General features: G+C 39.2%; 2 protein-coding genes across 2 annotated transcripts; one reads left to right on the top strand and one right to left on the bottom strand.

Moving 5' to 3' along the window:
• Positions 1 to 1,067: 1,067 nt before the first annotated feature.
• On the top strand, positions 1,068 to 9,932 carry LOC116248517 (probable F-actin-capping protein subunit beta). Its single transcript, XM_031621356.2, has 8 exons — positions 1,068 to 1,344; positions 5,226 to 5,296; positions 5,581 to 5,694; positions 5,910 to 5,995; positions 6,125 to 6,198; positions 6,659 to 6,778; positions 9,458 to 9,553; positions 9,662 to 9,932. Exons 1-8 carry the CDS (start codon positions 1,216 to 1,218, stop codon positions 9,755 to 9,757), a joined length of 786 nt encoding a protein of 261 aa, XP_031477216.1. The 5' UTR covers positions 1,068 to 1,215; the 3' UTR covers positions 9,758 to 9,932.
• A 1,035-nt stretch (positions 9,933 to 10,967) lies between these two features.
• Positions 10,968 to 13,925, bottom strand: LOC116247539 (uncharacterized). The gene is made up of 3 exons (XM_031619714.2): positions 13,288 to 13,925; positions 12,055 to 12,108; positions 10,968 to 11,045 (listed from the first exon to the last, which is right to left on the bottom strand). The coding sequence occupies exons 1-3, from the start codon at positions 13,918 to 13,920 to the stop codon at positions 10,968 to 10,970; spliced, it is 765 nt and encodes a 254-aa protein (XP_031475574.1). The 5' UTR covers positions 13,921 to 13,925.
• Between the last annotated feature and the right edge of the window lie 516 nt (positions 13,926 to 14,441).

Here is a 14,441-nt window from a genome sequence, read left to right as displayed (position 1 = left end):
ATTAGATGATAGATCCAACTAAAATGAGTTTCTTAAAATCTGGATCCAAAAAGAGTTACATCACTGTAAAGGAGTCTAGGACTCACATCTAATTTTACACCAGCTACTACCTTTCCATGTTTGAACTTGCAGAGGAGAACTCTCTTTAACCCTTGAAAGGCTGCCTAGAACTACCACCCACCAGTTTGACCATTCCTTTTGTCATTTTGACTGCAAAGAAAAGTAATTCCTTTCCCTTTCTACTTGCAATTCCGTTTTCTTAGACAGGGTAAACTATATTTTACAAGTTATGTTTTGACATCTTTAAATTAATGTAAAATATGTCCAAATTGATATGACATTATTTAGAGAGATTTTTTTTTCCAAAATTATCCTGTGGAAACCAAACACGCGACATTAATGGTGCATTTCATTTGGAGAATAAAACAGTTCCATGGAATTGGCTTTCTGACAAGATCGTAGTCCTACAACGTGCACTAAGGAAATGATAGTTGTGGCATTCTTAGTGACGGAGTTGAAAGGAATTATTAATACATAAATACAACTTTTGAAAGGCAGTCTATACACAAATAATGACATGGCCATACAAATATTCAAATTTAAGTGGGCTCGTATGGGCAATTGCCCACACCAGTCCATATATTCTATACATGGAAACGTACTCCACTAACAGCGAACTCCTTGGAAATATTTTCCAAGAGATGTTTCACGTTGAGACAGCAATGGTCCGTGACAATGAACTAGGTCAATGAATAAGGAGGTCGACGATTTATAGTCTTCACCATGCATTTCCCAATACGTTGTCAAAACTGCCCTCGTCTTTGGTTTAATTCCCGGATATACGCAACACACGTGGCGACAAACGATGCGTCGTATTAAGTTCGTCTGGTTATAACTTATTTTTATTATATGAGGGCGACAGCGTGCTCCGTTATTAAAGTCGGAAGAGGAGAGGCGCTTACGAAGGTCAATTGGTAAAAGAGTAAGGATAGATATGGAAATAAGCGATAAAAAACGGTTAGTGGGAGGGAAACTCCGAGAAAAATGGTTCATTTGCTTCCCTCCCTTCTCTTCCCCCAAACTTCGCCTATGTATAAAAGGAGAAGCCGAGAAACAGAAATCAAGGAGAAGACGAAGAGGAGGAGCAAGGAGACGGAGAAGGAGGCCCTGTAGTCGTTTTCATTCAGAAGAGAGAGAAAGAAAGAGGGAGACACGATGGAAGCAGCGATGGATTTGATGAGGAGGATGCCTCCGAATCAGTCTGAAGCCGCGCTTTCTTCCCTCCTGGCTCTCCTCCCTCAGCATTCTCACGACCTTCTCTCCCGAGTTGATCAGCCGCTTCAGGTGTGAATTTCGTTCTCGATTTTTTATTCGTTTTGTTTTGCTTTTTTTATTTTTTCCCCGCGTTTTCAGTGTTGTGTTTTCCTTGTTAAATGCAATGCCTTGAGGATTTTGTCTTTCATTATAGGGCTCTTTTATGCTGATATAACGTTTCTTCTTCTCCTTCTCCTTCTCCTCCTCCTCCTCCTCCTCCTCTCTATCTCTCTCAGATTTAAATATTTTCTTTTTTCGAGTATTTCGCTTGGTTTCTTTGATTTGCCTGTAGTTGTCTGAAGAAAAAACCTGTTTCATTGCGATTGCTTGTTAGCATATTGACCGTGTGAGGCCTCTACTGTCGGTTGGTCTCTTCAAGGGCTCCGTTTTTGCTTCTTGAATGCGTAATTGGGACGTTAATCAGGCATGTCCCGAAGTCTGCTTTTGAAGATACTGATGCTTTTTACGAAGCCAGCTTTTGATGCATCAAGTGAATCACAAAGAACCTTTTATAGTATCGGTGAAATTTAATTTTGTCTTTCCGTCTTTTGCCAGATATGTATTGCAGGATGTCGAAAATTTTCCTCTTCCCCCGCATTCTATTCAACTTTTTCTACTATATGTTTTCTAAAGATACTGAACCTAATCATTCACGTTATATTGGTCATAAATCTTGTTCTGTAAATCACCTTCTGCTATATCATGTTAAGTGAACCGATTTCCCCTTCGTCTTGTCTATCTCACGTTACTGGTCAGAAATGTCATATTGTGTGATAGTGGCCGGGCATCCTGTATTTCCACGGGTTTGAGAATATACAATGGATTATGGATGGTAAAATGAGAGAATCATTTGGACATGTTAGAATTGAGGGATAATGATGCTAAAAGATTGTAAAATCTTGCTGTTCTGCTGAGAAGACTATATTGGATCATAACTCATAACTCCTGCGTGTGCATCTCATTCTTCTGTTTCTCGAAGTTCCTGTGGAATTTATGGATCGTATAAAGCATCTTAACTCCTATATTTTTCTGCTTTCTCATTCTGTGATTCGAGCAGTGTCGTCGGCTTTTAGGTGCTTTTCTATCGTCATGAATAGTTGTGCTTCATTTTACTGGATTCTGATGATATAATGTAGCGAGAAAAATAGTTAGTAACAAAAATGTTAATAATGCTCTGTCCTGGAGTCTGAGGATCTCATATCTGAGAATCATCAGGCTAGACTTGATTGATGTTATGAAAACACCCTAAAGAAATGGTGACTGATTGAGACAATATTGTCACTGGTTTATTCTCCTTTTCTTTGGTCGGTGTGACTGGATACGGTTTTTATTTGAGTAGGTCACCCAAATTTAGCATGAATGAATTATTATTGAGCTTTGTCTCATGTTGACACTTGACAATGTATTATTCTTATCATCTGAAGCATGAACCTTGTTTTGTACAGAAAAAAATTTTAAATTCTGATGTCGTTTCTTCTGACATATGAAACGTTGTTTTCTTAGTGATGATACAATGGTTACCTATTATAATATATGCAATTTCCATAATCCGGTGACTAGTATCAGTCATAAATTGGGAAGATTTTTCTTTTTTAGCTTCTAAATTAAGATTATCGGGGTTTCTGAGGCACCTTGATCACATCAATATTTAATATACTTGTGTTTTCAGAAAGGGTACAGAAGAAGGGAATCTTAATTTCTATTCAAGCAGTGTTTGTGGTCAATAATTTCAGTTGTGTAGTTGTTGGTTTCAATTGTTCACATAAATGAAGCCATTAATTTGTTGAAGTATTAACAATATATTTATTTAAGGATGTCAAATACTCATACTTAACTAGAATATCGTGTCTTCGAGTGAGAAGCCAATAAAAAGGCCACAAACAGGTTCAGGTCAAGGGATTAATCTTGATATGTTTGCAAGCAAAGATGCTTGTAATGCAGCTGCTAAATCGATGTATTGTCTACTAAATAATTTTTAATTTTTTCAAACATAAAATCCACCGAATTTCATAGTGCTTAGAAGATGGTCATAAGGAGGTTTATTTTCTCAAAAGCACATGCACTGAGAGCAAGTCAAAGTAAAAAAAAAAAAAAAAAAGAAGAAGGAAACAAGAAGAAGGTCAAATGTCAGGGAAATTTTCACGCTGAAAGCTACCTACCAGAGCCAATGCTAGTGCTTACAGGAAAGTACATCTGATGCGTAACATTGAGAAAAAGACAAAGTGAAAGAAGGTTAGATCTCGGGGTAAGTTGCACACAGAAAGATAGATAGTGCCAATGGTAATGTTTATATTAAGGTACTTCTGATGCTGTCATGTATTCTATCCAACAAGGTATAAGATAATTTTCTGTTTTCTTCTTGTGATCACTCCTAGCATGTAAATGTGTGACAGAAAATAATAGACCTCTTTATACAGTGTGGAAGTTTGGATGCTTTTGTCTGCATCTTGGTTTCAAGTGCTACCAATTTAGCTTCAAGCACAATCAGTTAGCCATGGTCAAGGCAAAATTTAATTTCTGATTTCCAGAATATGAGCTATGCAATAGGGATATTATAAAAGGGTCGACATATGCATGATGTCCAGCAAGAATCACTTGGTTAATCTGTCTCTAATGCACTAATTGCAGCATTGTCAAAATTGAATCTTGAACGGAATCAGTAAGGCTGCGGTTTTGCTGAATCGGTTGATTCACTGATTTGGCTGAATTGGTTGTGAATCGGTAAAGAATATTAAAAAAATCACTTCTTGAAAGAAACAAACAAAAACATTAAAAATTAAAAATTTTAGATTGACACTTGGAATTCTTGAATTGGTCACGAACAACATCAGTTTGCTACCGATTCAATTACAATTTGCCGGTTCAGATCGATAAGGGCCACACACTGATTGGTTGCTCCTCTTTTCAAACCAATTCACGAAAATGGTTTTGGTCAACCTGGGCCAACTAACAGGAAAAAGAAAAAGGAAGCCAAACTTTTAGAGTGCTTTTGAACTTTGAACATGCTTTTTCTAGGTTCTTTTAATTTCATTATCTCTGTTAATTATGTTGAATTATTTTGTCAGTCATTGTCAATGATTCTTACCTATTATAAAGTTGTGTGCTTCCATCCACCGCTCCAAAAATACATTGCTTTTTTCTTCTGTGAAATGACAGCCGACTATTAGTTGTCAGCAAGTCCTAAGAAAATGGAGGGCATGATTACTTCAGCTCTTGACTTGTGGGAAGTGCAGAACAATATTATACATGGCTTTGTCCATAAGCTCAACATGCTGATGACCTGTAAGATGGAATTAAACAGAAAAAGTTGGCCTGCAGACCGTGAGTGATACCTGTTATTTCCTAGGGACACAAATTATAAGGGAGATTTTTTTTCTCTACATCAAGTTATATACTCGAGGATAAAAGTGGATGATGGTTATAGTTGTAACTTGCTACGATTTATCTGCTGAGGGAGCAGGAACTAGTTAATTCTCATGAAAACTTTTTAAGGTTGAAACAAGTACATAATTAATTTAAAAATGAATACGATGGATACGAGGGACTATCCTTGCAGGCCCAAGTTATGAAGTCAATCTAGTGTTAGGGGTCGGATCTGGTTTTATTTTTTTGTCATATTCTATTGTAGCAGATCCGGATTCTGGTCTATTCTATTTAGCTATTCTAGGTCCAACTCATTGCATCATTAAACATTAGCCTCTTCGACATTGCTTGCTACACTGGAGTGTAACTTTATGTGCTTGTTGTTACTTCATTTCTGTCGTGTTGAGAACTTTTTTTTTTTTTGTCTTCTTTCGTGATAATCTGGTTCAGTTATTTGACTATGACCATTATAACTATTGTTGTCCAGTTATAGTTGCTTGCTTTTCAATAGAGTTGACAGCTAGTTTTTGCTTGTTTTGCAATAACAGATTTTAAGTGATTCGGAGTCAGGACAGGAGTTCTTATTATGTGATTACAATCGCGATGGTGATTCCTATAGGTGAGTGAATATCATGGAACGTTAGTTTGTGGGGGACTTCTTTAACTGGGAACTCTAAAGAAAATAATCGTTAGATATTTCTATTTTTTGTTCTGTTGGGTAAGATTTCGGCAATTTTTTTCATTTTGGAAAATGTTTTGTTTCCCTACTTTTATTGTGCTGATTTCTTCTCTAAGGCAATTGCAAGTATGCACATATCGCACCACTGCAATTCTGTTAATCATGTCATCTGTGCAAACTAATCTTTAAACTTGATTGAATTCTTTTTGATTTAATATCTGCAGGTCACCCTGGTCTAGCAAATACCATCCACCTCTGGACGATGGATCTCAACCATCGGCTGAACTGAGGAAACTTGAAATGGAAGCTAATGATGTCTTTGCAATTTACCGTGAACAGTGAGGTCATCCACTCACCTCCTCTGTTGTAGTGAATTTTTGCTAGGTTTTTCACATGTACGAAACAATTAAATGTTTGCTTCTCTTGCCTTGTGCTATGCAGTGTGCTCTCTCTACCGAACTGTTTATGTAATGCCAGTTTCAAGTAGTCACCACAGTTTTCCCCAATTTCTGACGATGTGATCGCAACTTTGCTTTCGTCACTCCAATGGTAGGTACTATGAAGGAGGTGTATCTTCAGTGTACATGTGGGAGCCTGATGAAGGGGAAGGTTTTGCGGCTTGCTTTTTGATTAAGAAAGGTAAGTTGGATTTCTTTAGCAATGCCATACGAATTAGCATGTTAGCGAATGCCACGTTTTTTCCCTATTTCCCTTGAACACTTGAAAAAATGTTTTACTTTCACTAATTTTGATTTGCTTGGTATAAAGATGGCTCGAAGTCTGGTCAGGGTCGCAGAGGCTACTTGCAGGAAGGCATATGGGATGCAATTCATGTCATCGAGGCAAGCAATTTTTCATTATGTTCAGAATTTAAGACACGCATAACTTCTTTAACTATGACTCTTCTTAATTTGACTGTCATTAAAATCAATGGGAATCAGCCTGACTTGGCCGACTCAAATTGAATTAGTTCACAACGTTCCAGATTCATGCCACTAGTGTTTTAATATCATTAGATATTTATGCATTGATTACTGTTTAATAATAATTAGATTTATAAACGTTCATTTACTTTATTTTATTTTTTTGATAAATCTTTTTTGACAATTTTAAGTAATTTTACATTTAAAAAAATCAGTTTTAACATGTAAAAACAATGTTTTCTTTTGGTTTGGCCTAATTCACTGAGTCCTTTTTGGCAAATAGTTGATTTAAGAACTGATTCTAACATTTTAGCTGTCCTATGCATGGAAATCCTTTTCAATGTAGAGCTGATGGAAGAATTCATTTTTCACTTATTAGGTGGGGCCTGACAACGATGGAACTGCTCACTACTCCTTAACCAGCACCATTATGCTGTCATTGACTACCAGTGATAAATCTGCTGGCTCGTTCAAGTTGTCTGGTTCAATTACTCGTCAGGTGCGTTTCCTTTGTCCCCTTGTTACTTCGTCCAAAGTCCTTGGTTTAACAATACTTAGAACCGAAACTATTAATACATTAAGCAGGATTGGGGTCTAGAGAAAGGTACTCTTGGAAATTTATCAATTAGCGTTTGATAACGAGATTCTGAGAAGCAGTCTGAAATAAGAAGCGGATCCTAATTTAGGACACAAGTTGCTATATGTAACATGAAGTGGCCAGTATCGGTTTAAAAGTTGTATGAAAATGGTTTAATTGAAAAATAAAATGAGGTAATTTGAGGGAGGCGTTTGGATGACACTTCAAAATAAAATAAAAATTTGAAAAATTTGGAGGTAAAAATGGTTTGCCTTCCAAAACACCATTGAAAACCTGAAGCCCTCAAGTTATTAAAAAGTAGTTTATGTAATAGGACCTTTCTCTAATACGCGTCCTACACATAATTTTTTACTAGTTTTTTTTTTCCCTTTTTAAATGTCATTCAAACGCCACTTATGAGGTCGACCGCGCGAAATTAGCACAACAGCCACGATGCGAGGGTTGACATATTTTGAACGGCCGTAAAAGCCTCCAGATCCAACCAGATGACAATGGAAAGGACGACGCAACTCGTTTCTGCGTGATTTGAAATGTAATAACTCGAAAGGCGTGGAAGAGAACAGTGGTATGTCGTAGGACACTGGAAAAGCAGTAGAATAAAAGTTCGCTGAAAGTTGGCTATTGTAAGTTGACAACTGCTGTCCCGTCTTCGTTTCTTGGTCCAGGGTTATGAAAAAAAAAAGGTGCTCTGCAACCATCGTGAAAATAATGCTCCAGTTTTGATGTTTGGCTTCCGCAGAATAAGGAAAAAAAATAATTTTAATGAAAAAAACTTATTGGAAATTTTCATATTCGAACAAATGTAATTATGGCCTACAGGCATCGTTGTGAAGTGGAACACCTAAAGCACAACGCGAAGCACGAGAAGATGGACTTCGCAGGTCCACCACCACATATCCTTAGGCAAAAGTTTCCAAAAAAAAACCATGCATTGCTTTTCTAAATTCTCTTTCCAGCTTCTGCTATATTTTTTGCTTCACATTTCTCTTGTTTTGTTCTATAGTTCTCTAATATCATATCTCTGTTCACTTCAGGTATAATTTCGTATCCTACTTTAGCGTATGCCTCTCGTAAGGTTATATAAGTGTAGTCCTGGCTCACGGTATGCTAGAAGAAGAAATTGCCTGCAAATTTTGGTCGTCACAGCAAATTTTAGTCATTACGTTTCCACGTTTTTTTCGTAAATGATTTCACGGACTGAAGACGGCGCTTTTATATGCATTTTGACGCCTCACGGTCCTTATATATATCTTCGCTTTGTTTTTAAAAATTTAATGGTATTTAAATTGAATTTATACTGTTGTAACTTGAAAACTGGAAATGCTCTTGTGTTTGGCAAGATCTAGAAAAGGGGACATTTTTTCTAGTACTCGCAATGTAGTGAGGTTTGAAAGCATGAAAAAATTTCCAGGAAACCTGTTTTGTTTCCGGGCAGGGGAATGAACTCTGGAAAAATAGTTGGACCTCCTCGAGCCAAGTTCTTTTTCTGAAAATTTTCCTTTTCGTACGCATAAAGCGGGTGATTTATTTTTTCCCGTAAAAAATTTCATCTGCTTGTCTTGATGATGCATGGGCAGTTGAAAATTTATCCGCCAGCGAGTATAACCCCGGGCGTTTTATTTGCACGAAAAAACTTCAATTGACATTTTGACGGCGGGAAGAAATTTCGAAAAAAATCCTTCCATTATTGGTCCTTTTTTTTATATATATTTCTCTTTAGACTTTTTATGAAGACTGTTGAATAAAAATTTGGACTGAGCGTATTTTCTTTTGAAAATAGAAAACATTAACTGTGGTGTTTTTTAGGTTAGCTGAAAATAAGGCCAGTTTCTTGCTTGACAGTTCCCATGAAAATGTAGCTTTCTTTAGAAAATATGAAAAAAATGCTATGTCACCCTTTAGACGCACCTTAATCATTGTTAGGGTTATTAAACCCGGAGCAGTTTATGTGTGCATGTAGCGCATGGGGTCGTATCGCACCTATTTCCTCGTCCGCAAAACCTCCCCCGCTAACACATGCCACAAACTTCCACACATGGTTTCTAACGTGAGGTCCATTCTTTGTATCCGTATGATCTAGTCCATCTAACCCAACCGAGTGACCCTTTTCTCATCACACCTATCCTCAGTCTGCAAAATCTCCCCTCACACATGCCACAAACTTCCAGACAGGGTCTCTAAGTTCAGGTCCATTCTGGATACCCACCCAACCAATTGACCCTTTTCTCTCCTCCCATCTCTATCTCCGCCGCCCATTCCCACCTCTACAGGCCGAAAGTCTCACGTTAGGGAACTATGCCAAAATGCAATGTGATAGATTGGGCATTACGATGACATCCACGCGTGGCCAGGCACACAGAGCAGTGGATACTTGGTTAAATATGGTAGTCACGTGTTTTCTATGTATATGTGTAGCCTGTAGGTATATGGAAGAAAATAACTTTATATAAATAATTGCCTGAGATGGTTTAGTTTTATTTTCAAGTAGGAAGCGGAAATAGGATTATAGTTTCGAAGTTCTCATTGTCAAGTATTCTTTTTTCCCTCTCTCAACGAACAGATCTGTCTATGTTGATGCAGATGGCTTTGGATATTTCAGTTTCAGATGGCCACCTCTGTAATATGGGAAGGATGATTGAAGAAATGGAGAGCAAGCTGAGAAACTCGCTGGATCAAGTAAACGTTTTCCTCTGACGATTATTTATAGTGGCCTTGCTTTACTTTCTAATGGCTTTTTTCTTTAAAAAGAATGTTCTAACTTCTAATGGTTTGGGCCTGTCACAGGTTTACTTCGGGAAGACAAAAGAAATGGTATTCACGTTGCGCCGCCCACCTGATGGCATGCTTCTGCAGCGGTCAGAGAGGTTGCGAGTTGACTAACGGATGTCTGAAGGTCCATTCTCGGTTCTGATTTGTTCTCTAATGCTGTTTGTGTCCATAAGGTCATCAGTCATTCTGTCATTTACCAAGTATTTGTTAGGTTTAAGTTCTGGCTTGTAAAAAGATTACCTTCAGATCTGAATTACCAAAATTCTCCCTTTTTTTGCCCTTAGTTTGTTCGCTTCATTTGCTTTGCCTACTGGGGAAAATTAGGTATTCATGTCCATCTCTTATGATTCGACCTGGTCCCTGTGAGAACACAATTACAACCCCAAGACACTGAGATTCTGTGTCTAGCCAGGTACGGGCGACCTGAAATGGCTTAAATGATCGGCCATTTGAAGGGTAAAACGTGTTTCACGATCATGAAGATGCATGAGAGGATCCCCTCTAGTTTAAACTCGTGTACTGTTCGAAGTGAGTTGGAGTATATTGTTGGATTCACCATGATCATTATGAATCTTTCTTTTGATCATAGTTTCTTAATTTGCGTAGTATCGCTTAGGTTGTTGATCTTAGCTCAGCTGGCGTAGGATCTAAAAAGCGTGGGTGCCTTCTGCCTAAGCCTACGTGTGTTGTAGTAAATTGAAATTCGAAGAGAAGGATTCCGCTCTAACTCAGCTCTGTTTGGTATAATTTATGATCATATCTAAATACTCGAGGAGAGCACAAATAGTTCTATTTTTTCTACACTGGGCCTAAGTGGCTATGACTGCAGCTATCGGTAACGCACTTTCTAGTTAAAGGAGCTACTTGTTCATCACGGACTAAACGGAACACTTCTGTCTGAGGTTTGTGTTGAATCCTGTGTCGACCTCGGCTAAACGGAACCTGACAGGAACTCCAACGACCTCTCAGGTTCCAAGCAACTCGTACGAGATCCTCATTTTTTTTAGAATCTTAGGTATATGAAAAAGGACATTCTAATCCAGTGCTGCAAAGCTGGTCCCCCTGTGGTTTCCGTCCAGAGTTGAACCGTTTGGTCAAGCTAATGCTCCCGACAAGGTTCAGACTCTTTTCCCACTATTATATGTTGGATATGCAAAAAGAATGGTAAGGCGATGAAGAATGTTGAGAGAGCGAAAGAGAGAGAGAGTTCAGGGATCTGTTATAGCCACAAAAACAGGCAGCCTTCGCTTGTTGCGGGTCACATCAGCATTCGGATTCATAACTGCGTTCACCATCGCCTCAAATTCTTCTGTCTGAGGCATTATTTTCTTTCTTCTTCACTCGGCAACACTTCCCGAGGTGTGTTGATTGCTTGAGCGCTCACCCTAGGCATGTTCACCTGCCCAAATGCAGAAGACAAATCAATTCATTCAAAACGTCACTGATTTCATACTTTGTCGCGAGGTGTGAATGGTCATCATGGTCCATCACAGGCAGAAATGTATGACTAGTCTTGTACTGCATGTTTAAAATTCACCGCAGACGTTATGCATTTGAAGTTTTATTCTAGCATGAAGTTGTCGTCCGCATGGACCCTTGATAGAGACTATTTTAGGCTTGTGATTCGCCAACTTTCTTAGGTGGTTGTGTCCATCAAATGAGAATTCATTTAAGACAAAAACAATGTCAACGCGTCAACAGTAAAAGGTTAAAACGGTAAAAGAAAAAAATAACAAAAAAAAAAGCAATAGCAAATAGCTTGTGATTCGCCATTACAAGCACAAGTCGTACGCCATAAGAAAGAAGATGTTAGATACCATATTTCTAACTTTCTTAGGTATTTTCTAAAAAAAAAAGCGCTCTTAAACTTGGGCTTCTAAAAGGCGGGGATAGGCCAAACAGTCAAGCCAGGGATTCTTGAACCCACAGATTCTTTACTAGCGATCAAAACAAACATATGAACTTGACTTTTTTTTTTTTCAAGAAGAGGGTTTGGTTTCATGAGCACGCGTGCTGACATGGAGAAGAAACGAAATTCCTAATCAAATTTGATTGAACAAGTGCCTGGTATGACATCTGGAGGTAGTACAAGCTCTAAAATTAAGGGACCGCTTGCTACTTGAAATTTCTGTTGAAAAAAACTATACCTATTGGCCTATCCCTACTGAACTGATATTCCAAGAAGGTTAGCTCATGCCCAAAGAATGGTTTGAACGTATCTGAGAAAGAACATGTACACTTGCAAAGTAATATCTATATTCCATATATGAATTTGTTGGTCTATTATGATCTTTAGAAAATTTAGTAACGGAAATCAATTTTAAAAGGAAGGTTGAGATCGCTGGTTTTTCTGCTAGATTGGTTTGATTAAGTAGGCCTAGTAACAATAGTGTTTTCTTAAGCCATACCTCAGGCTTGTTCCTCGAAGGCACCGGTCGTAGCTCCTGCTTTCCGTGTGCAAACTGAAACCACATAGGTATGAGAATGAACTGTTAAAACCACATATCACATATGCTAGTGCATATATAACTAATAAAATGCATGCACACTCTACCAGCCTCTTATGGAAGAAGAGGGCATTTCCGAGGCTATATGAGGAAGAAACCCATTAGTTCCACATCAAAGCTTAATAAAGAGCAGAGAAACGGGTCCAACCAAGCTGGCCCGGTAGTTGAAGCTAGCAAAGGCTGGCTCGAAATGATTCCGTTGTTACCAAGGACACATTGACAGTCCAATAAATGAATTAGCGGAACACAAAGCAGATCCTTCTAAATATACGGCTCATTTTTATTGTCCTATGAATCTACTTAAAAAATGAACCAGATCCATGGAACAATTGTTATAAGAATCTGCCTCATTTTTTAAGTCAGATTCCTAGGGCAGTAATAATGTGTTACGGCATAGAGTCATACATAACTAGTAAAACAAATGATCAGCAAAGAAGTTGCACAGCTTACATGCTAATTGATCTCATCACTCTGCTTGTGCTTATAAGTTGTAACTTCAAATTCTGCATCACTTATTTTGCTGTTATGACACGTCGTCCACTAATTTACAATTGTTGAGTCAGACTATGTTCACTTTTTGCGTTTAAGGGAGACTACATTTTCTTTATGTGTAAACTAATTAAAAACACAAGTTGATGAACTAAAAATCAATTGTGGAAGCTAAAGTTGAGCTCATTTATACTAACGGGTTGTAAAAAGAGGTAAGAGATTGCCAGATCTCGCCTCATCATCTGATCTGAATGAAACTGCTAGCAAGTTGTATAGGTTATGTTCATAACCTACAGTTTGACCCCGGGATTGACTAATATCAGTTGTGCCCAACTAAGGTACCTGCAGGTTCTAGTGAATATGGCTTTCAGACATCGGATGGTTAAATGGTGCACGGCATGCCCCCCGGTTATTTCTTTTCAGAGTATAGCCATGGTTTGTTGAGTTCCGTTTGGACGAGCTTACCGTTTCTGTGAAGCTTGCCAGTTCAACTATGGTTGCGTCGTATTGGTGGACTCTCCTCCTAACATCCCCAGAGCAGTGGGTGAACCAAATCCCAGTGAGGAATTCTGTTGTCTTGCCAGCCAAGCACGACGCTGTCTATCTAGTGTACCACACATACAGAAAGAGGGAGAGATAGAGCACCTGACACCTGGCACCGTAACGGCATGCGCCCGTCTCCTCCCAAGACCGGCACATTTCCGTCTTATATAGCACCGATGTCGACGACAATGATGTTGGCGACAATGAAGATCCGGCGGCTGCAGGGGATGACCTCGGCCAGGTTCCAGTGGAGGCCGAACTAGTGACGAGGACGCCCTCCATGACAACCACGTCCTCTTCCTGCATCTTACCATTGATCGTCATCTTCACAGGCGTCGGAAGGGCCAGGCAGCTAAGGTTGCTGCCGGTTGAGATAGGGGATGTTGACAGGAAGCGGCGATGGAGCGGGATGTGCGTGGATTGTTCGTGAGTTGCTGGAATGATAATAGGCGAGGGGCGATGGCCGATGAGGGTCCGGGTTGGTCGTGTTGGGTCTGGCGCGGCGACGGCCTTGTGATCAGGTAATTGGACGGGGAGACGAGAATAACGGAGGAGGGCGGGGTCTACGTCCGCGTGGGCGTCGAGGCAGGCGTTGAAGGCAGGCCCCAGGAAGGCGTTGGCCGAGGCGGATTGATAAAATCCTTGCTTGCAATGGTTCTGATTGACAGGCTCAGCTGGCTGTATAATTCTTGACGGGTGCGCGCCCGCATTTTGTCCGTCCTCCCAATTTCTCATCGACCACTCAGCGGTACCTGTCGAGAGAGAAAGAGAGAGTAAATATAAGATAACTGGATAAGCTGTCTATTGTTTTTCCCCCCTTTATTCGAATATTTCTAACAGCAAACAAGAGACAAAACTGAAGCAGGAACTGTTGATCTGGCAAGGCTTTCCCATGAAAATGGACGAATATGTGCTTTGATTGGATGTCCCTTTCAGTTGTTCGGGTCCATAAGCATAGTATTCTACACGTGGCAGAACTAAGTCACCGATCATATGATCGAATCGGTCCACTATCAAGTTAAAATGGCAGAACCAAGTCACCGAATGATCGAATCAGTCCACTATCAAGTTAAAATGGCAGAACCAAGTCACCGAATGATCGAATCAGTCCACTATCAAGTTAAAGCGCCTCTTTTAAGCTATCCTTTTGTTCAGGTGGCAAAACGGTAGTGTGAACATTTTCTTACTAAATGATGCTGACTCTCGTGCTCCGATCACGGTGTGAACATTTTCTTATTAAATGATAATGACTCTCA

Source organism: Nymphaea colorata, chromosome 2 (genome assembly GCF_008831285.2).
Source record: "Nymphaea colorata isolate Beijing-Zhang1983 chromosome 2, ASM883128v2, whole genome shotgun sequence".
NCBI lineage: Eukaryota > Viridiplantae > Streptophyta > Magnoliopsida > Nymphaeales > Nymphaeaceae > Nymphaea > Nymphaea colorata.
This window is presented reverse-complemented; position numbering and strand designations above follow the sequence as displayed.